The sequence below is a fragment of the Chelmon rostratus genome, chromosome 1 (genome assembly GCF_017976325.1).
Source record: "Chelmon rostratus isolate fCheRos1 chromosome 1, fCheRos1.pri, whole genome shotgun sequence".
In the NCBI taxonomy this organism is placed as follows: domain Eukaryota; kingdom Metazoa; phylum Chordata; class Actinopteri; order Chaetodontiformes; family Chaetodontidae; genus Chelmon; species Chelmon rostratus.
Genome location: NC_055658.1, coordinates 8349908 through 8373279, shown reverse-complemented (window position 1 = coordinate 8373279; position 23372 = coordinate 8349908). Strand labels below are relative to the sequence as shown.

Genomic DNA, 23372 nt, shown 5'->3' with positions numbered 1-23372 from the left:
AAATGAAACTTTGGCGCCCCGAAACAGCAGAAGGACCATAAGGAAGATGACTCCGAATATTGAACCGGTCCGGTAGTTTTCACAGAAAAGAACCGGTAGCTAACGCTGATATCGGGAGTCAGCAGCCTCCTGGTTATGGAGATGCACAATCGGTCAAAGTTTAACAAAGAAAGCTCTCCTCTGATCGCTGTACGGTTAGCTGATGCCGGTCAGGTTAGCTCTCGGTTGTCGGTCCGTTAGCTAAAAACACATCGCTAATAGTCAATTTACCTCTGCTGGACAAGCTACGCTCATAAATACAAACACCTGTCTGTGGATTAATCAGAGTCATCATGAACAGGACCAAACTGAAGAAAACCAAGGTGAGTTCAGCAGGTTTAGCTAACGGGTGCTAACGGTTAAATGTCCGTCACCTGTCGTCGTTCATTAAGTCAAAAGGCTCTTATTAACTCAGCTGTGTGTCTGGTTTAATTGATTGATTTCCCTTCATCCCTGCAGTGCAGCCATCTCTTTATTTGTGTGGTCAACAAAGTAGGATGTGAGAGGCAGGAAAACATTTATTCATACATTTATATATAAACAACGATACCGTTCACAGAACTGAGGGTTTAAATGGCTCATCAGCTAAATAAGCAGCCTGCACGTGTTGTCTAGATGAACATGGACAATGATTTATTGATGTCACCAGGAGTTTATCAATGACAAATGTTAGTGATGACTTGATGTTGCCCAGCATCCTTTCCACAGTCTGACTGTGGAAATGGCACCAGTGAAATACTTTTAATTGTTTGCTGCTGTGTGGTTTCTGTCAGGTACCAGGAGGACAGAAGAACATCTCCTCCTTCTTTTCCTCTGAAAACCACCAGGAGGTAAATATGTTTGTCTCTTTACTGCCTTTTTCCTTTTTTTTGTCTTTTCCCCCCATATTTCTTCCAGATGTTGATGAGGGATGTGTGATTAGTCAGCTAGTCAATTAAAACATTGCGACCCTCACTTATTGGTACCAGATACACAGTCGGTTAAACTTATTAATATTTTATTCATGCACACATTACAGGATAATGTGTAATGTTCATAATGAACAGTGCAAAATGCCACGTATTTCAGTGGTATTTAATGTATTTTTTGGATATTGGAGAATGTGATTAATGGTTTCAAATGGCTCTTGTATTATACACGATACACAATATTTTTTCGGACAATGTTTTTAATAGATTAAATTGTGCTGATTTTTTTTTTACTGTTTTCTGGATTTCTGAGTAGTCATCTAGTCTGAGTTTAAGCCTGCTTTTAAACATAAGGGAAATTAGTCCATTAATTGTTGACATCTGATAATTATTTAATACTTTTACCATGATCATGATACAATGATAATTTTGTAAAACTGTGAAGCAAGTACAGCCACATACTGCTCATGCCACCCAGCAAAAACAATGAGAAGTTCAGAAAATGATAGCACTTCACTGTAAATTGCTGCATTACAACCTTTAAGACCAGGAAAAGACAACCCATATCACCATGTTAGGACAACACAATTGCTAGAAAATTCATATAGCATCAATAATGTATCTGCCACATCTAATTCCTGTGTGCTTTTTTTTTTTTGTTGTGTGGGCAGCACGTTCTTGTTTGCTCTTACATTCATCGCGCGTCTCTTGTAGTTGCTTGTACCGAGGATGTTGCTGTTTTATTTATCTTATTGTGTTTTATTCTCACCTGTCTCTTTGTCATCTTTTCTATTTCCGTGTACTTTTAGTTTTGCATCTTTTTCTTTAATCTGTTTCTTCTCTGCTGTAATGCACTGTTGCATTTCCTTCTGATTTACATCAACAGTTTACCATGAATCATTTTCAGATTATCAGGGTTTTCCCTGCCAGGTGGCAAAGGCTGTAGGGTTTTTTTTTTTTTTTTTTTTTTTTTTTTTTTAAAGATATTTGTGGAAAAGTCAGAGAAAACCCTGGTTATGTATTAAAATACTTATTTGACTGTGTTGCTTTTAGGCCGTGTCATCTTCCACAAAGTTATCCATCGCCGGCACTGCACTCGCCAGGACTAAACCTCAGATCAAAGATGGTGGGATCTCTTCGTTCACATCGCATTCCCCCTTAAAAAGAAGTATCCTCGGGGTCCTTGAAAACCTCCCGCCCTCCTCTCCAGATCTTCTTCTCTCTGTGCCTGAGACCCCTAAGAGTCAGATAAGGCTTTCTACCTCAAGAGATCCAGGTCAACTGAGCCCAGAGCTCAGCGGAGAGGTGGCGATCCTGCACAAGCTCAACCAGCTGTCCCCCATCTGTCGTAGTCCCAGATCCAAAGGGCAGAGTGTACGGAGAATTATGACCAAGGATGGAGGAAAAACCAAGAGGGAAGAGGGATGTTCTGGCGCCATAAAAAGACTCATCAGCCCTCCTCAAGAGTCCCACAATGCCAAGAAACCAAGAGCTGCCAATCCATCGGCACAAAGAACCGTGCTCAGCCCCACGGGTGGCAACCTGAAAGTTACAAGGCCTGTGATTGGCCCTGAGAAGACGCCTCGTTTCTCCAGTGACCGGTCAGACGGTCACAGCAGAGGTGATAAAATGGTCTTTAATGACAACAAAAACTTGATCATGTCACTGACGTCCGTTTGGAAGACGGACATGGAAGAGAGTGATAACAACAAGAAAGATTCTGGTTTCACGGTGATAACAGAGCAGAGGGCAACTGAGGTGAAAGCCAAGGGAAACCCACGCCCTCGCCTGGATGAGGACACTCACACTCTAACTGCTCACATGCTCAAATCGAGCGCACAAGCTATCACACCAGCAGCGCAGAGAAGTGCAGAAGAGGGAGAGATTGAGCTTAACAAGAAAGGAGCCGCAAGAACAGCAACAGCATCATCAAATGAAGACGGAGACAGCGTGACAACATCAGGTCATCAGCGAGCTGGAGGTACACTCTGACTCTCACCTGCAGGTTTTGTATAGAATTGTGATTGTTTTTACCAAAAAAAAAAATCACTAGATGGCGTCTTTCATTGAAAATCGTACAAAAGTGTTTCTCCTCAGAAAGGTGTGTGATAGACCTTCAGGTAAAAACATGGTGAAAGAAGATAACAGGATTTAAGCTATTTAATTATGTCATAAAGTCCCAAATGGCTGTTTATTGAGTGCCATATTATGATATTAATGAGAAATCAATGCAGTATATACACAACTCTAATTCACACCACTTCCTTTGAATGTAGTATGTTTTTATTTTCTTCTAACGTATTTTGTGACTTTTTCACACACACAAAAATCCAGGGATGTCAGCAGTGTGTGCTGTGGACGAACGGCTGGACGAGAGCTGGTTTGCAGAGCAGATGGACGATAACGAAGGTCTCGTCACAGGGGATAAATCCAAAAAACCTCGGTAAGAAACACGTGTTGCACTGGCTTAAGGAAAAAAATGATGCATTGCTGATTATTGGAGAAACTGGGAATGTCTCTCTGTCCCAACAGGAAGGTGCCAGATCATGTGATCCTTTCTGGAGGCCTAAACAACCGTTACTGGGTTTTGGACGTGGAGGAGAGGCCTGGCCACAAAACACTGACTATCTCGTGCTCCAGATCTCTCCATCCAACTGAGACGTGTCTGCTGAAAGATGGATGGTAATGATGGTTGTCAGAGTCCTCTGCTGCCAGTCAGTTCCTCATTTTCATAGTAATGTACAGTACATCACATTTTTCCCTTCAGAAAGTAACACTGATGTTTTTAACTTCAATATGTGCAGTGTCGGTGCCAACTCAAAATGTTTCAGCCTTTCATTCTTTTAATCATGAAAACATTTGGCTTGATGTCTTGTTATGTGTTAATTACTCACCGAAAGCCCAATATTTTAAATTAAGGGCATAATACCACGGGGTGAAATTCAGTGGGCGCTGTATGTTTATGTTTGCATTTGTTTCTATTCTCTCCTTTTTCTTCTGGTATTTAAAGGTAACCTGTGGGGCTGTTAATTTATGAGCTGGTGCCGTTTTTTTTTTCTTCATTAGGCACGTATGTGTGTGTGTGTGGGTTTCTTTGTCTTTACGTTTGTATAAAGCGATCATTTCTTGGTCGTTTCCAGGGAGATGACGCCTGTTTGTCGTGGTGATGTGGTGCATCTGGAGGGCCACCCTGATGGTGGATCCTGGTTAGTGGACAGGGAGCAGGGCTTCCTGGTTTTACTGCCTGACAGCCTCATCTCAGGTACCAGCATCTCGAGCTCCATCCGCTGCATGAGGCGTGCAGTACTAGGAGATATGTTCAAGGTAAAAGCCTGTACTAATACACTTGATACAACTTCCTGTTTTGTTTTTTTTTTGTTTTTTTTTTTGTTGTTGATTGTGAATTTTCCTATTTCATCTTGAAGTGGAAAGTACCATGTGAACGCTTACAGTTACATGTTAATAATCTCACTAGTGGTGATCTAGATATAGATGTGCTCTGGATCTGACAGCCAATCACTCAGCAGAAATAGAGTCAGTCTGCTGCCTCTCTGCCTCTCGGTGTCACTGTCTGTCTGCTGAGCTCCTTACTCACAGAGTGGACAGCAGCATAACTCCAGAGCAGAGCCCACAGCAGAGGGAATGAAACAGACTTTAGGATATATTTTACCGGAGTCAGTGACAACACGGCTATTTATCTGTAAGTGTGGGAGGGGAGAGGGAGACACCTTTGGCCACTCTGCCTGCATTAACTCGCTGCCCCTCCTTGAGCTGCATCCAGTTTGTTTTACGCCGCCATGCTTTGTGCTCGCGTGCTGAAAGCTAGCTTGTAACGATTTGTTAAGGCAGATAAGGCACGTTTAGTATTTATTTGAGTATTTAGTAAGTACTTAAAGATCTTGCTATGTACAGTAGCAGAAAAGGTGAATTTGGGTTGTTTGAGTGTAGTAGTGGTTGGAGAGCCTGTTCTAAGAGGAGAAAGTAATATGCAGTTTACATTAGCACCTATATATATATATATATATATATATATATATCAGATTAATACCTACAGTATCTAAAAAGGTGCTTATCTTTTAAAGACTCTTTCAAAGACGTTTTGCTTTAAATGATCTTTTAGGCTGTAGTTTGATGTTTAAATGACATTATATTGTCTAGTGTCCATCTCATTTTGAATACAAATACCTCAAGAACAAATGCTATTCTCTTTACCTGCTCCTGCTCTTTCTGTTCGCTGTGATGCAGAGTTTCGACGGTGGCTCGAAGCAAATGCTGAACGGCACCATGGTCCACGAGGTCTTCCAGAGAGCAGCTACAGCTAAAGATTTTTCTTTGGCTACGCTGTCAATGCTGGCTGAACAGACACTGCACAGTCCTCAGTACCTTGGAGACATGTAGGTGTTTAGACTATATTCTGCAGGTGCTGCAGAGCTTTCCCTCTTTGTAATGATGCAATTCAGTGTTTTGTATTTTGAATGAAAATCTAAAAAAAAAAAAAAGAACCCCTCATTGAAGTGCTTGATGTATCAGGTGTGCTTGTGTTTTGTGTGTGTAGGTACAGTTTGGGTGTAAGCCAGGATGAGATGAAGCAGGAGCTGCATGATTATCTGCCCTCCCTGGAAAACTGGGCAAAGGAATACCTCGACTCCCAAACACCAAGAGCTGTCAGCCTCAAAATGTAGGCGCGCACACACACACACACACACAGAGCTACAGATTTATTAACTAATCTTCATTAGCTCTGCGGGAGCTGTAATGGATGTCAAAAGTGAGGCTTCAGAAGTGAGTGAGAATAGTTGTTTGATAATTTCATCCCAGCTTAAAAAGTAATTACCTAAAACGACTAACGGAGGTTAAACAAGGTTTAGTCAACGTCAGGAGCTGATTGTATGTCTGTCTCTGTCTCAATGCCCTCAGCCCGAACAACAGCAGAGCTCCAAGAGGGTGTCAGGACTCGCCAACTGTTGTCACGGTTACAGAGCTGGCAGATATAGAAGAGAATGTGTGGTCGCCCAGATTTGGCCTGAAAGGGAAAATCGATGTGACGGCACGGGTTCAAATCCAAAGACCGCGAGGCGGCAGCCACAGAATCTCCGAGGAGAGGACCGTGCCCCTGGAGCTGAAAACTGGGAGGGAGTCAAACTCCATAGAGCACCGCAGTCAGGTTTGTGGACCGCAGCGTGGTCAACCAGGCAGCCACACACGTAGCCTGGTGGGGTCAGGTGAAACACCAGGCTTACATTAAAATATGCACATTTATTCACACAACCATGGTTTCAAGACGTGTTTTTCTGTGTGTAGGTGATTCTTTACACTCTGATGAGCTTGGAGAGATACAACCCTGAAGCTGGCTTCCTGCTGTACCTCAAGACTGGCAACCTGCACCCTGTAGTGGCCAGCCACATGGACCGCAGAGGTACAGTACATCTACATGTGTTTAATCTTAACCAACCACTAGTGAACAATCGTATCCAATTACTTTTTTTCATATGTAATGGTAGAATCTTTGTAATGCAGCAAAATAAGGTCGGACATCTAGAAAGAACTTGATGACCCACTGTAGTCGCGTGGTGCAGTGAAACCAAAGAAGAAGAGTCCTGTCTGCTCACCCTCCATCAGCTTTACCGCTAACTTGTGTTTATCTCAGAGCTGCTGAAGCTGAGGAACACCTTGGTTCATCACATTCACAACTGTGTGGAGAAAGAGGCGGAGCGGAGCCGTTTGTCCCGACTTCCTGACATCCTGACGAACAGACAGACCTGCCAGTATTGTCCTCAGAGGAGAAACTGTGCTCTGTATGAGAGGTGAACCTTTTGGAAATCTCAAGCGTTAGCATTTTTAATAAACCTATCAGCAGCGATACTTCAGTTTATGTGTAGTTAAATGGTCTCATTAAGCTATGATTCATTCTTACCATCTTTCTTGTCCTCTTTTCCTGACGTCTCTCATCGTCCCTCTTTCCCCTCTCTCGACACCCGTGCTCACCCTTCCCGCAGGGCGGTGGGCGGCAGCTCTGCAGACGTCCCCGAGGATGTTGTGCAAGACTTCTTGCAGCAGGAGACGGGTCACCTGACCCCACCGCACCTGAGCTATTTTTCCCATTGGCTGCTGCTCTGCTGCCTCGAGGCTGCCACCATGGAGAGCAAAAACGGCCGAAAGCGTGTGTGGCTTCAGACGGCAGAGGAGAGGTAAGAAGCATGTTTGTGGTCTTGTTGTGAGCCACACTGTGTTTTATACAGTGAAAACTGTATAAAACACTTTGCAGTGTTTACTTAAGAGCCCATTTAAATTATTTCCCTCCGTGTACTCACGGACGTGTGTTTCCAGTGAGAAGAATGGGAGCTGTGTGGGGAATGTGCAGCTCGGTGGCCCAGTCACCGTGCAGGCCGAAGGGGTTTACCTCCATCGTTTCCAGCGCAGCGGCGCAGTGCCACAGAAGGGTCTGGCCAACAGCGGTTTGGCCAGTGGGGATCGCATCGTCGTTAGCGACCAGGAAGGTCGCCTGGTTGGTTTGGCAACAGGCTACCTGCGTGAGGTCAGCAGGGCATCGATCAGCTGCACTCTGGACAGGTGAGAGGGAACCCACGTACACCTGCTGCCTGAAGTACAGTATTTTAACCAAAGGACAACTAAAACTTTTGGAGTTTTCTTTCACCAGCCGGTCAATTGAAATCATTAGCCTGATTTGTTGTTTAATGTGTGTTACAGAGACCTGTCTAAGTTCAGTGGTGTGTTGTTTCGGCTGGATGGTGATGAAGGTGTGGTGGGCCTCAGCACTCACCTCACCAATCTCTCCAGACTGATGGAAAACAGTCCGGACAGGTAGGCACAGGAGCAAAATTAAGCTATGAGGATAAAACCAACTTCTCCATTAGAAATTAATGTTGTGACAGTCACACTTTTTGTTTTTATTCTTTGTTGTGTGAAAATAGCCCATCCGACTTTGTCCTGAAAATGTTAAAAGATGTCATGTAATAGAAATGTCTGTCTGTGCAGTGATCGTCTGAGGGAGCTGGTTGTCGACCTTCGTCCTCCAGAGTTTATTTCCAACCTCAGTTCTGTTCTGCCCAGAGAGGCCAAGGACACTGTGGCCAACATCCTCAAAGGTGACAGCGCTGCTCTGTTCTTCTACGCTGCCTTCTTTCCTTTGTCCTTTTCTATATTCAGGTTTGCTCTACTTCCCATTGCTGTGGAGGAGAACGCTATAAATGATCAACAACAACTGGCAGACAGAACACTGTCCTCACCAGTGACAGCTCATCACTTGTGTCTGTTTGGTCAATTTGTGTGTATGTGTGTGTGATTAGGTCTCAACAAACCGCAGAAGCAGGCCATGAAGAAGGTGTTGTTATCTAAAGACTACACACTGATTGTTGGCATGCCAGGCACAGGCAAGACCACAACCATCTGCACCCTGGTAAACTCTTAACCATGACCTATACCCTTCAACATCATCTTCTCCTTAGTGAGAACTCTGACCCTCTCTCCCTCATCTTTCTTTCACTTCTGATGTTGCACCCTCCACCGTTCTCCCCTTCCTCCTTTGACCTTTGTCCCTTACTGACATTTTTCTTTCAGGTTCGCATCCTTCACGCATGTGGGTTCAGCGTGCTGCTGACCAGCTACACCCACTCTGCCGTTGACAACATCCTGCTAAAGCTGAAGCGTTTCCGCGTTGGGTTTCTGCGTCTTGGGCAGGGACAGAAGGTGAGCAAAAACAGTAACATTTGTGCATTGGAATAATCTGTGTTTAAAATATTAAAGGAACAGTTCACCCAAAAAAATTAGCATCTTAACAACACAGAAGTCTAGATTTCTTGTTTTGCCCCCTTACAGTTTCCCCCCCTCTGACTTGTTTTGTGCCTCCAGGTTCATCCAGACATCCTGCCTTACACGGAGGAAAGTATGAGGAAGACGGGAGTTCACACTGTGTCAGAGTTGGAGCAGCTTTACAACAAGGAGGTGAGGCGTTAGATTGTGGAGAATTATAATCACAGAATGTTTGACATCTGATCTCAGTCTTTTCCTGCTTCAAGATGCGTCTAACCACTCCATGCCAATTCTCTCTCTCTCTCTCTGTCCAGCTGGTAGTGGGAACCACCTGTATGGGCATCAAGCATCCCATCTTCACACACCGCCGGTTTGATTTCTGCATCGTTGATGAAGCTTCACAGATCAGCCAGCCTATCTGTTTGGGGCCCCTGTTCTATGCCAAGAGATTTGTCCTGGTTGGAGATCACCAACAACTGCCACCAATAGTACAAAATCAGGAAGCCAGGTAATATGTGCGTACGTGCATGCTGGGGAGAAAGTTAATGCCTTAAGTAACCTTATGTACTTATTTGTCTTCATGTTAATTTATGGTTATGGACAGATTCTGTTCTCCATGGAAAGTTAAAATAGTGTCCATATAAATATCAGTTATGAATGTCTTTGTTTCTCCAGGTCACTTGGAATGGACGAAAGTCTGTTTAAGCGACTGGAGCTCCACAGTGAAGCAGTGGTCCAACTCAACGTACAGTACCGGATGAACAGGTAAAGCCACATACACAGGCAACACCATATGCTTCGGTAATCCAGCCTTCTTTCTTGGGAGCTCATCCTTTAGCACGTTAATCTTAAAACTAATTTAGAAGACTAAGAAAACATAATTCTGTTAAACGACAAATACAAAACAGCATGGCAAGAGTAGTCTGGATAATGGAAGGCTTTGGCGCCCTGTGGTCAACAGTGTGTGCTCTGTGTTTCAGGCAGATAATGTCTCTCAGTAACTCCCTGATGTACGAGGGCCGGCTGGAGTGTGGGTCAGAGAGGACGGCCACGGCCCTGCTCACCCTGCCCGTCCTGCTTTCTGTCCAGTCGGAGCTCAGCTCCTGCTCGGAGACTGATCCCCAGCACGACCTCGCTTGGATACAGGCCACTTTGTTGCCTAGCAACCCTGTTTGCTTCCTAGATTGCTCAATGGTGGGTGTGATATACAGTGCACTACAAGCAGTAGTTTTTGAAATGTGTTGGGTTGAACTAGAAATGATTCAGAGAAAAGAAGTTGGTATTTGACTGGAAAATTAAAGTGTGAATGAAGGTGCTGGTTATCTGAAACCATCCAAAGCTTCTGAGATCTGTGATCAAGCACCTCTGTCAATTATTGCATTTCCTGCAGTGTACAAACTGCTTCTGTAATCAAAGAAAAACATCAGCCTAACATCTGTTGAATGTTTTGAGTTGTGCTAAAATACTTAAAGTTTGGATCTGGCTTTTGCTAGCCACGTTTTTAGCTCAGACGACTGATACAGAGGCTTTGTTAGTTCTGTTATCTGATGAAAGGTCAAGGAATTAAGTCAGCTGCTTTACCTGCAGAAGAGGGTGATTTATGAGAGATTTTGCGACATGTGACATAGGGCTGCTGTTGTGAGCAAGACAATGGACAATATGCTGGTCTACATCTAATTTCTCTCTGCTGCTGCCTTTAGGTACCAGCACTGGAGTCTGTGGAGCAGGGAGGCATAAGCAATCACACTGAGGCTGCTCTCATTCACAAGCTGCTGTCACTGCTGATAAAGGTACATCAGCAGCCCAACTCATAATCTAGTCCTGGCTTAGTTTTTAGGGTCATGAGTTATTTTGAATGCTGTGAAAAAAGTGTAGAGAAAAGTGTAAAAGAGTATAGCAGGAAGTGATTTAGCTTCTTATCACACTGACCCCTTCTTATTTTTCTTTTTTCAGGCAGGGTGTAAGCCCAGTGATATAGGTGTTATCGCCCCCTACAGGCAGCAGTTAAAGAGTATCTCTGCTCTGCTGCAGTCCTCTGTGTTCACCGGTGTGGAGGTGAATACAGTGGACAGATACCAAGGACGAGACAAAAGTGTGATCGTTCTCTCCTTTGTCAGGAGCACTGCAGAGGAAGGAACCGTGAGTGTTTCTCTTCCCCTGCTTCCTTTCCTGACTCATCTTTGTCTGTCCTGCTCTCTGTGCCTCGATCCCTAGATGGATAAACAAGCACCTGACTCTCTCCTGCTTTTCCATTCACAGTTAGGAGAGCTGTTGAAGGACTGGCGTCGCCTGAATGTAGCCATTACCAGGGCTAAACACAAGCTGCTGATGGTGGGCTCTGCCGCAACACTACGGCGCTACGCACCTGTGGAGAAACTACTCAACCATCTCCAGCAAGAGAACATGATATCCTTTAAATAATTGTTATAACTGGTCGCTGCCACTAAACATTTCTTCATTTGCAGTACAAATTCAGATACTCTTGAATGGGAGTGCTGTTGGCATTAATTCCAGTCATTTAATGCAGAATCTGGTGTTATACGAAGCTGATTACCGCTTCAGTTTTTTAATTACTTTTTTAATATATTCTGCACAGGGCCGAACAATTAATCAAAATATCTAAACTGCAATAAAGGTCAAATGTGTCACAACATACAACTATAAACTACAAATCAAATTCTCCAGATGTAAGGAAACATGCTTGTTTCGTACAGACCCCAGCAAAAAAAAAAAATAATAATAGTAATCATTTATTTATTTATTCATTGAAAATGAAGTGAAAAAATGACCATTCCCAGACTCATATCACAATCACAATATCTGTCAAAATAATTGCAATGTTTGTTTTTTTTTGCATACTGTATCTTTAAGGTCTAATTTTGTGTCTATAAAGTTTTCTCCTGAACTCTTACTTCACATTATCCAGCTCCCACCAGCTGCCCACAAGGCCTTACCAAGCATTCCCCTGTGACAGAAAACTATGAAGCCATGATGGTGTTTTCAGCTCACCTGTCTCTCAGAGGAGCAGCCAGCGGCTGTGGATCATCTCAACGGGGTACTGCTGGTCTGCACAGTGATCTGTCAGGAGGCTCAGACGTCACTGTGGTCCCGTCCATCTTTGAACTGATAATTCAGCTAAAAGTATCTCAGAGGCTGTGGGCTGCAGATGCCACTGTTACCTTATCCACCTGTGGTTATTTGTGTCCCTCCTAACAAGCGTTTGGTGGAGTATAACTGGAGATACAGGTGACACTAATCAACACCTGAGGAACATGTAGGTCTCTGGTCTGCACCATACTGGTTAAATTTTTTATTATACAAAGCACTTAGAGAAAGCGGTGGCTTTGTATCATCAAATTTAAATATTGAACACTCAGCAGCTTTTCCTGTTTTTCCACATTTTTTTGTTTGGGCTCTAAACAGTTCATACTGACATGAGTGGAGTGGCAAACCCTAATAAATCTAATCTCCAATCTCTAATCACCTGATTCCATTGGAAATGCAGGGAAATGCATCAGTAGTTCATGTGAAACAATGCACTGAGAAACTGAACAGCTAAAATAGTTGATTGTAGATTGTTTAACAGTTAAAATGTGTTGAACTGACACTGTGGTGGGTTGTGGCTCAGAGTACAAAAGCTCAACTTGGATTGGGCACTATTCATTAACAATGTTTTTGATCAAATAGCTCAATAAACTGTGATAGTGTTTGAGTTCACTGACATAGATGCATTAATGAGGTAAATTATTAATGGTTCACGTCACTCAGCTACAGCAGTCAGATAAGCTCAGAAATTCCATTGAAGGGCAGCATCAAACTCTCCAGTACTGTGAATGGACGCTTATGTTAATTAACATGATTTACTGTGATCGGAGCACGTCGGACACCATCCAGGCCACCAAGCTAACTGTGATTCTCCCTTTCATTTGAACACAACCTCATTTTCCATGTTTTGTGTCTGTATTTTGTTCAACTTTAATAATAATTTTACAAACTACTAACATTGTGATTTTTGCTTGTGTGTTATGTGAATAAATAATTGAAAAACAAAGTGTGAGATGGTCTTTCCGTCCCGCAGTATGTTGGCATGCTCAGTGATGTTTCAGCATTAGTTAGACCAGTCTGGACAGTGGGCTGCTTTGCTTTTTTATTTAAAACATCTCATTTTACTGTCCAGTCGTCTTCTCTGTGCAGACAGATAATGACTGTCCCATCATCCCCGCCTTGCTCTCGTGTTTGCGTATCTACAGTGTGATTGTTCCCTGCAGCACGGTCACAGTCTGGCCAGCTATGTTGATTCTTCCGTCGTCTCTCACTTCTAGTTTCAGCTCCCCGCCTCGACTGGAGCACTGGTAAGCTACACAAACGCACAGGGAACGATGAGAGTGTCAGTATGAGTTAGTTCAGTAGCAATGGACCATTTATATTGGGGAAACAGCACCTGCCTTCAAGTGAATGACACATTGTGTGTAATGGATGGTAAAAGTCTAGGGCTTAGTTGAACTGCACTGGTACAGAGTTTGACATGTTGCTGATCAAATGTTAACGTGGAAATAGTTAAATTAATCACCCAACATCTTCTTCTTTCCCAGTTTCATAGACCAGTAGCTTCCCAGCACAGTGTGGGCGGAACCTGCAGGGACAGAGGAGACACATGTATACACTGTGGGTGACTGTCTTGCTCTTAGCTGTCCCTCTATGTTAAAAAGTGGTAGCAACTGATGGCAGGATTGGTTGTCAATGGCAACCCTTGCTGTCCAACCCCGGATCACACACTGTAACCCAACAGAGTTAGTGTGTGTGTAGTAGTAGTAGTAGTAGTCTACCAGTGGTAGGATCCTCAGGAACGCCTTTCCATGGAGCAAAGTATCTGGAGTAGAAGTCATGTCCTTGCTGGCAGTCTGGGGATCCTATTGGTCGATACAGATGGACTTGGTTTGTAATTTTTGCACGGGGTTGGTCTCAATAGGGTTCTGTTACCAATAAAGGGTCCAGAATGGAAATTTTAGGCAACAAACAAGTGTTGAATTAACTTTGGCACCACAATAAACTTGAAATTACTTCAAGTCATAAACCTACAACAGTCTCCACCTGGTCAGGCTAAAGGATGTCATTTTTAGCTCTGGCTCACCTTTTGTGGTGATGATTAGTCCTGTGACTCTTCCACTCCTCTCACTTCTCTCAAGAGAAACAGGGTCAACTTTCAGACTGGCCAGCACTGAACTGGAGAAAACACACATGCAGCACTTAAGCAGAGTCACAAACAAACCTGGAAGGGCACAAGAGAGACTAGCTTGTGTTGGAGAGGTCGGTGGTTTGAATTTCTGGCTGGCTCTGGGTACATTTATGGGAATGTGAGTGAGTAAGCGGCTCCCCAGCGAGGCACTTTATCCCTCTTGTTCCTGTGGAGCTGCTCACAGGCCAACAGTGACAAACAGCGTGAAGTGTGAAGTTTAATTACTATAGTGCATACTTCTATCCACTGGTCTTATTGCATGCATGTGTCTTGATTGTAACCTGTCACAGCTGTCAGCCAGCCGAATCAACAGGTCTTGAGTGTTGGAGCTCAGATAAACATCCTGGACTGGGTGGTTTCCCACTGCAGCCTGTATCACACATGCAGAGGCAGAGACACAGGTAAGCATGCAAACACAAGAACTCAAGAAGGTCATCACACTGGCACGTACTACACATATAGAGGGGTTAATGTAGACCATGCAGCAGGAAGCATTCACTCACAGCCACAGTAGGTGTCTGTTATAAAAGTAAAAGTCTTACTGACCTTGATGATGTCCCTGAACTCATTGGGGTCCTTGGAAAAGGGATTTTAGAAAAAAAAGCTGTTAGAATAATAACATTGTATAGTCTGGAAACAGTTTGCAAAGGTACTGAAACACTTTCTTGCAGTGCTAATGCTAATCCAGCTCCAGCTGTATGTTACATTATCGTAGGATGGTTACAGAGTTTCTGGGTTTCACAAAAGCTACTTTCTTAGTAGTGATGCCGATTTACATGATGGTGTTGTTGGCAATGAAAATGAATGGTAAAGACTGGCAGAGAGAGGACTGAGTGTGAGTGTGTGTGTGTGTGTGTGTGTGTGTTTCACTGAATGACTGTCACTATATTGCTTTCTTTCTAGTGCTCAGTTGCATCCTGTTAGTTATAATTTCGTACCTTTTAGCCCTGCAGATCCACAATGTGTCTTTCACTTCTTGGCATTAATACACATGGAGAGATTATAATCTTAACTCTAATTGCAAATGTCCTGATGTGTTTATCTGACCACATACTGTACCTGCTGGGTGGATGGGTTGAGAGGAAAGTCCATGACGTACCCTTCCCCCTGCCGGGTGACAGCCAGATCTCCACTCCTGGTCTCAAACACCACGGTGGGATTCACATTCTCTAACAGACACACACACACAAAATATTATGCTCGCAGGATAGCTGATTAATGTGGGTGTATTGACCAACAATTCTTCATCCTTTCTTGTATTTGGCTGTGCTCTGTTTTACATTGAAGAAGCTCTGTGATTGTCAGTAAACCACTACAAATCAAGCCAATGCTTCAACTGGAAATAAACCTTGATATGCTGTCCATGCTGGTGTGTGTGTTCATTTAGTATCTCACTCTTTTGCTGGAACAGCACTGCTGCAGAGGCCAGAGTGGCATGACCACACAGATTCACTTCAGTGGTTGGTGTAAACCATCGAAGGCAGAACCTTGATCCTGGTAATCACATCACAATGTCAGACAAACACAAACTTTAACATGAGGTCCACACGTACAGTAACTGTCCACAGAGAGTGACATTTAAAACCACAATTATCTGGAAAAAAAAGATCTTTGCTTCAGAATTGTGCATGTCCACAGTGAGCTGCAAGCACAGACAAAGGCAGACTGAGTTATATTCACTTATAAGTTATATGATGCTAGTTCTGGGATGACTGCCTTTATACCAAATGTCATGCAATGTCATCCTGTTTCTTAAGAGCCATACAGTTTATCCAGTTAAATGACTTCAATAAGAAATGTAGTGCTTGCAAAATTGATAATTTTTTAAGTATCATTATACTCAATTTGCCTTTAACAGGATTTTTGCATGTAAACTGTGCATATATACAGTTGTAGGTTTCATCATCATCAAACAACATGAAGCCTGAGGCATATTCAAATCCTGTGGTGATATACAGTGACTTTGGTGGAAATGTTGACATTCTTAAGCTGTGTCTAAATGACACTGACATTCCTCTGTGTGCAGTTGTACCATATGTGAAACACTGACAAAACACACACTGCATTTTGAACTGACAACTCATTGCATTGTTCTTCCCATACCTAACAATGCAAGTCTTAGCTGTGTGTTTAACATTGTTACCTGCCAGACTGCTGAGGACAGGTGTTTTTTTCAGTTTGTGCACACACAACAACACACAGAGGCAAAATGGCCTTTTGGGGGTTTCCTATGATTCCTGTGTCTGCTATGCTTTATGTACTGTAGTCGCAGCCACACAGTATGCTCAACTCTGCCCATTTATTTTATGCAATATGCCAAGCCAGCTGGAATGAGCACATTATCTTAAAATTGACTGTGCACATTAGACACTGAGTTTTGTGCACAACATCTCTAAAAGTTGATCTGTTGTGAAATTTGATGTGAATATGGGCAATCATCAGAGCCTGAATTATGAAAAAAAAAAGCTCAAACAAAAATTTGTGCATACCATCAAATGTTTGCAGATAAACTTAGAAACCTTTGGACAGAGTGATTGATTTTATGGCTTGTTCTATAGTGTCATTCTGAAGACACATTTTCACATGTTTAGCCCTATTAATCTTGAGGCTATAACCATAGCAACAGTTCCAGCCAACACTTTAATAATTGGAGTTAAAGTCAGTGGCCACTAGCAGGTATTTATGGCTTCATTCTTGTGTCTTTACAGTTACAAAAATAAATTGAATTGCTAACAGCACTTTTATCTCCATTCAAACATCCTCAGTAACAATACAAAGGATTGTACATATTAGTTGAATCCATCTGTTGAATCCATCTGAATAATGATCGAAAATGATAGCTATGATCCATAATAACTGCTGTCATGGTGATATATTGAACAGAAATGATCTGACCTGTAGTAAAGTCATCAGAGGGGTTGATCCTGGTGATGAAAGCTGTGTCTGACAGGTTCATCTCTGCTGCTATCTTCTGATACAAGTCATCACTGAGCTCCTGTTAGAGACACAGACATACAAATACAAATCCTGTGTTGTGACATGTAATCTCTATACGCTATACCCAACTGGAGGCTGCATTATGACATGACTGTGCTTAACCTAACCATTCTTACTCACATGCATAAGTGGGCAAACTGCCGCGGGGTTTCCTTTGAATGGTAAATTAGTGAAGGCGTCTATTGTAAATAAAGGGATCTCCATTGTGGTGAGGCTAAATCTGAAAATATTTTCCGGGATTGTGTTGGTGACAGTCGTCCCACTGCTACCGGTGGACTTGCACCCCGTTTGTTTTGTTTCCGCAGGCGCCCCTCAGCGTCACCTCCTCTGGGTGCATCTCATCTCTCTTAAATGCATCCATTTTCCCTCACTTGCGTCTTTTCCTTGCGTCTTAGTCCGCCCCATCAGGGGATGCATGGAGAAACGCAAGGAAACCACGCAAGGATAGAAGAAACGAGGAAAAGTTTTAAGAGGATTGAGACGTCCTTTCTTCTGGAGCGTCACGTAAAGCGACGTCGGTTTCTGATGACGTAACACAGCTGGATCAGCTGCTTTCACCGTTATATTCACACCCCCACCTCCCCCGCCCTTTCATTATTAGAAAACAGTCTCCAGCACTAGCACATAAGTATGAAACACTTTTATTAGCGCACGTGAGAATGAATGGCTTCATTATCGGCTGGACGCCTCTTCCCGGTGAACAGGTGGTCATTTTCTGACCTGAACTTTATCAGCCTCGCTGTGTCTTCTGTCCCTGTTCAATGAGGCAGATTTCAGAGCTGTCAGTGAAGGCAAAGCCTACAATCCATGAAACACATTATTTCACTCAGATAACACGCAGAACAAGTGACGAGAGGCAGGCGGGCAGAGCACTTTGAATGCTATACACGCCATGGCTATAAGACCACAACCAGACTGATTATTCTTATCTATAAAAGCACAACTCAGACATTTATTGTAAGTATTAATCACTCTGGTGTTGGTTTATTAGTCATGTATGTATAATGTCACATTTAACGTCAGACCTAGAAATGTACATTTTATGGCTTAATATTAAAAATCTGGCAACCCCAGCAAGGTGACAGTCAGAGGGTGACGCTGAGGGGCGTCTCTTGAAACAAAACAGACGGGGTGCAAAGTCCACCGGCAGCAGTGGGACGACTATCACCACCACATTTACTGGAGACTCTCATTTTCAACCTATTTTCAGATTTAGCCTTACCATGGAGATCCCTGTAATTACATTAGACGCCTTTACTAATTTACCATTCAAAGGAAACCCCGCGGCAGTTTGTCCACTTATGCATGTGAGTAAGAATGGTTAGGTTTAAGTATAGTCATGCCATAATGAAGCCTCCAGTTGGGCTTTAGAAAATGTAACAGCATTGAAAAAGATGTCGAGATGCTTCACCTTGCTGCTTCTGAATTGTGTATTAGGTTGTTTGTTCAAGGATCACAGCTGCTCCTTAGTTTTATTTTTATATCTCCATCTGTGGACGCCCCGCAGCGTATAGAGATTACATGTCACAACACAGGGTTTGTATTTGTATGTCTGTGTCTCTAACAGGAGCTCAGTGATGACTTGTATCAGAAGATAGCAGCAGAGATGAACCTGTCAGAAACTGCTTTCATCACCAGGATCAACCCCTCTGATGACTTTACTACAGGTCAGATCATTTCTGTTCAGTGTATCACCATGACAGCAGTTATTATGGATCATAGCTATCATTTTCGATTATTATTCAGATGGATTCAACAGATGGATTCAACTAATATGTACAATCCTTTGTATTGTTACTGAGGATGTTTGAATGGAGATAAAAGTGCTGTTAGCAATTCAATTTATTTTTGTAACTGTAAAGACACAAGAATGAAGCCATAAATACCTGCTAGTGGCCACTGACTTTAACTCCAATTATTAAAGTGTTGGCTGGAACTGTTGCTATGGTTATAGCCTCAAGATTAATAGGGCTAAACATGTGAAAATGTGTCTTCAGAGTGACACTATAGAACAAGCCATAAAATCAATCACTCTGTCCAAAGGTTTCTAAGTTTATCTGCAAACATTTGATGGTATGCACAAATTTTTGTTTGAGCTTTTTTTTTCATAATTCAGGCTCTGATGATTGCCCATATTCACATCAAATTTCACAACAGATCAACTTTTAGAGATGTTGTGCACAAAACTCAGTGTCTAATGTGCACAGTCAATTTTAAGATAATGTGCTCATTCCAGCTGGCTTGGCATATTGCATAAAATAAATGGGCAGAGTTGAGCATACTGTGTGGCTGCGACTACAGTACATAAAGCATAGCAGACACAGGAATCATAGGACACCCCCAAAAGGCCATTTTGCCTCTGTGTGTTGTTGTGTGTGCACAAACTGAAAAAAACACCTGTCCTCAGCAGTCTGGCAGGTAACAATGTTAAACACACAGCTAAGACTTGCATTGTTAGGTATGGGAAGAACAATGCAATGAGTTGTCAGTTCAAAATGCAGTGTGTGTTTTGTCAGTGTTTCACATATGGTACAACTGCACACAGAGGAATGTCAGTGTCATTTAGACACAGCTTAAGAATGTCAACATTTTCACCAAAGTCACTGTATATCACCACAGGATTTGAATATGCCTCAGGCTTCATGTTGTTTGATGATGATGAAACCTACAACTGTATATATGCACAGTTTACATGCAAAAATCCTGTTAAAGGCAAATTGAGTATAATGATACTTAAAAAATAATCAATTTTACAAGCACTACATTTCTTATTGAAGTCATTTAACTGGATAAACTGTATGGCTCTTAAGAAACAGGATGACATTGCATGACATTTGGTATAAAGGCAGTCATCCCAGAACTAGCATCATATAACTTATAAGTGAATATAACTCAGTCTGCCTTTGTCTGTGCTTGCAGCTCACTGTGGACATGCACAATTCTGAAGCAAAGATCTTTTTTTTCCAGATAATTGTGGTTTTAAATGTCACTCTCTGTGGACAGTTACTGTACGTGTGGACCTCATGTTAAAGTTTGTGTTTGTCTGACATTGTGATGTGATTATCAGGATCAAGGTTCTGCCTTCGATGGTTTACACCAACCACTGAAGTGAATCTGTGTGGTCATGCCACTCTGGCCTCTGCAGCAGTGCTGTTCCAGCAAAAGAGTGAGATACTAAATGAACACACACACCAGCATGGACAGCATATCAAGGTTTATTTCCAGTTGAAGCATTGGCTTGATTTGTAGTGGTTTACTGACAATCACAGAGCTTCTTCAATGTAAAACAGAGCACAGCCAAATACAAGAAAGGATGAAGAATTGTTGGTCAATACACCCACATTAATCAGCTATCCTGCGAGCATAATATTTTGTGTGTGTGTGTCTGTTAGAGAATGTGAATCCCACCGTGGTGTTTGAGACCAGGAGTGGAGATCTGGCTGTCACCCGGCAGGGGGAAGGGTACGTCATGGACTTTCCTCTCAACCCATCCACCCAGCAGGTACAGTATGTGGTCAGTTAAGATTATAATCTCTTCATGTGTATTAATGTCAAGAAGTTAAGGACACATTGTGGATCTGCAGGGCTAAAAGGTACAAAATTATAACTAACAGGATGCAACTGAGCACTAGAAAGAAAGCAATATAGTGACAGTCATTCAGTGAAACAAACAAACACACACACACACACACACACACACACACACACACACACACACTCAGTCCTCTTTGCCAGTCTTTACCATTCATTTTCATTGCCAACAACACCATCATGTAAATCAGCATCACTACTAAGAAAGCAGCTTTTGTGAAACCCAGAAACTCTGTAACCATCCTACGATAATGTAACATACAGCTGGAGCTGGATTAGCATTAGCACTGCAAGAAAGTGTTTCAGTACCTTTGCAAACTGTTTGCAGACTATAAAATGTTATTATTCTAATAGGTTTTTTTTTTCTTCGAAAATCCCTTTTCCAAGGACCCCAATGAGTTCAGAGACATCATCAAGGTCAGTAAGACTTTTACTTTTATAACAGACACCTACTGTGGCTGTGAGTGAATGCTTCCTGCTGCATGGTCTACATTAACCCCTCTATATGTGTAGTACGTGCCAGTGTGATGACCTTCTTGAGTTCTTGTGTTTGCATGCTTACCTGTGTCTCTGCCTCTGCATGTGTGATACAGGCTGCAGTGGGAAACCACCCAGTCCAGGATGTTTATCTGAGCTCCAACACTAAAAAACTGTTGGTTCGACTGGCTGACAGCTGTGACAGGTTACAATCAAGACACATGCACACATGCATGCAATAAGACCAGTGGATAGAAGTATGCACTATAGTAATTAAACTTCACACTTCACGCTGTTTGTCACTGTTGGCCTGTGAGCAGCTCCACAGGAACAAGAGGGATAAAGTGCCTCGCTGGGGAGCCGCTTACTCACACACATTCCCATAAATGTACCCAGAGCCAGCCAGAAATTCAAACCACCGACCTCTCCAACACAAGCTAGTCTCTCTTGTGCCCTTCCAGGTTTGTTTGTGACTCTGCTTAAGTGCTGCATATGTGTTTTCTCCAGTTCAGTGCTGGCCAGTCTGAAAGTTGACCCTGTTTCTCTTGAGAGAAGTGAGAGGAGTGGAAGAGTCACAGGACTAATCATCACCACAAAAGGTGAGCCAGAGCTAAAAATGACATCCTTTAGCCTGACCAGGTGGAGACTGTTGTAGCTTTATGACTTGAAGTAATTTTAAGTTTATTGTGGTGCCAAAGTTAATTCAACACTTGTTTGTTGCCTAAAATGCCCATTCTGGACCCTTTATTGGTAACAGAACCGTATTGAGACCAACCCTGTGCAAAAACAACAAACCAATCAAAGTCCATCTGTATCGACCAATAGGATCCCCAGACTGCCAGCAAGGATATGACTTCTACTCCAGATACTTTGCTCCATGGAACGGCATCCCTGAGGATCCTACCACTGGTAGACTACTACTACTACTACTACCACTACACACACAGACTCTGTTGGGTTAAAGTGTGTGATCCAGGGTTCGACAACAAGGGTTGCCATTGACAACCAATCCTGCCATCAGTTGCTACCACTTTTTAACATAGAGGGACAGCAAAGAGCAAAACAGTCACCCACAGTGTATACATGTGTCTCCTCTGTCCCTGCAGGTTCCGCCCACACTGTGCTGGGAAGCTACTGGTCTATGAAACTGGGAAAGAAGAAGATGTTGGGTGATTAATTTAACTATTTCCACATTAACATTTGATCAGCAACATGTCAAACTCTGTACCAGTGCAGTTCAACTAAGCCCTAGACTTTTACCATCCATTACACACAATGTGTCATTCACTTGAAGGCAGGTGCTGTTTCCCAATATAAATGGTCCATTGCTACTGAACTAACTCATACTGACACTCTCATCGTTCCCTGTGCGTTTGTGTAGCTTACCAGTGCTCCAGTCGAGGCGGGGAGCTGAAACTAGAAGTGAGAGACGACGGAAGAATCAACATAGCTGGCCAGACTGTGACCGTGCTGCAGGGAACAATCACACTGTAGATACGCAAACACGAGAGCAAGGCGGGGATGATGGGACAGTCATTATCTGTCTGCACAGAGAAGACGACTGGACAGTAAAATGAGATGTTTTAAATAAAAAAGCAAAGCAGCCCACTGTCCAGACTGGTCTAACTAATGCTGAAACATCACTGAGCATGCCAACATACTGCGGGACGGAAAGACCATCTCACACTTTGTTTTTCAATTATTTATTCACATAACACACAAGCAAAAATCACAATGTTAGTAGTTTGTAAAATTATTATTAAAGTTGAACAAAATACAGACACAAAACATGGAAAATGAGGTTGTGTTCAAATGAAAGGGAGAATCACAGTTAGCTTGGTGGCCTGGATGGTGTCCGACGTGCTCCGATCACAGTAAATCATGTTAATTAACATAAGCGTCCATTCACAGTACTGGAGAGTTTGATGCTGCCCTTCAATGGAATTTCTGAGCTTATCTGACTGCTGTAGCTGAGTGACGTGAACCATTAATAATTTACCTCATTAATGCATCTATGTCAGTGAACTCAAACACTATCACAGTTTATTGAGCTATTTGATCAAAAACATTGTTAATGAATAGTGCCCAATCCAAGTTGAGCTTTTGTACTCTGAGCCACAACCCACCACAGTGTCAGTTCAACACATTTTAACTGTTAAACAATCGTATAGTTGCAGTACAATTTTGTGTGCAACTATTTTAGCTGTTCAGTTTCTCAGTGCATTGCTTCACATGAACTACTGATGCATTTACATGCTTTTCCAATGGAATCAGGTGATTAGAGAGATTGGAGATGAGATTTATTAGGGTTTGCCACTCCACTCATGTCAGTATGAACTGTTTAGAGCCCAAAC

At 42.7% G+C, this 23372-nt stretch overlaps 3 protein-coding genes across 4 annotated transcripts; 2 read left to right on the top strand and 1 right to left on the bottom strand.

The window, feature by feature from the left end:
- The first annotated feature begins 22 nt into the window (after window positions 1-22).
- Window positions 23-12762, top strand: dna2 (DNA replication helicase/nuclease 2). 2 transcript variants are annotated; one of them, XM_041937120.1, is made up of 25 exons: window positions 23-362; window positions 813-869; window positions 2001-2928; window positions 3282-3390; window positions 3480-3629; window positions 4088-4271; window positions 5193-5341; window positions 5503-5625; window positions 5865-6111; window positions 6249-6363; window positions 6595-6751; window positions 6944-7135; window positions 7275-7517; window positions 7656-7769; window positions 7944-8053; window positions 8255-8364; window positions 8526-8654; window positions 8817-8909; window positions 9032-9225; window positions 9393-9482; window positions 9698-9911; window positions 10418-10507; window positions 10671-10856; window positions 10977-11123; window positions 11635-12762. In XM_041937120.1, exons 1-25 carry the CDS (start codon window positions 333-335, stop codon window positions 11686-11688), a joined length of 4215 nt encoding a protein of 1404 aa, XP_041793054.1. In that variant the 5' UTR covers window positions 23-332; the 3' UTR covers window positions 11689-12762. The 2 variants fall into 2 exon arrangements, with proteins under 2 accessions (XP_041793054.1, XP_041793046.1); XM_041937112.1 differs by having other exon boundaries at window positions 7926-8053.
- LOC121606662 (phenazine biosynthesis-like domain-containing protein 1) lies at window positions 12570-17454 on the bottom strand. The gene is made up of 10 exons (XM_041937133.1): window positions 17071-17454; window positions 16849-16948; window positions 15349-15447; window positions 15013-15122; window positions 14500-14529; window positions 14235-14323; window positions 13849-13940; window positions 13544-13627; window positions 13288-13350; window positions 12570-13074 (listed from the first exon to the last, which is right to left on the bottom strand). Exons 1-10 carry the CDS (start codon window positions 17152-17154, stop codon window positions 12962-12964), a joined length of 864 nt encoding a protein of 287 aa, XP_041793067.1. The 5' UTR covers window positions 17155-17454; the 3' UTR covers window positions 12570-12961.
- A 719-nt stretch (window positions 17455-18173) lies between these two features.
- On the top strand, window positions 18174-22912 carry LOC121609118 (phenazine biosynthesis-like domain-containing protein 1). Its single transcript, XM_041940671.1, has 10 exons — window positions 18174-18257; window positions 18518-18617; window positions 20018-20116; window positions 20343-20452; window positions 20929-20958; window positions 21135-21223; window positions 21526-21617; window positions 21844-21927; window positions 22125-22187; window positions 22400-22912. Exons 1-10 carry the CDS (start codon window positions 18174-18176, stop codon window positions 22510-22512), a joined length of 864 nt encoding a protein of 287 aa, XP_041796605.1. The 3' UTR covers window positions 22513-22912.
- Window positions 22913-23372: the final 460 nt, after the last annotated feature.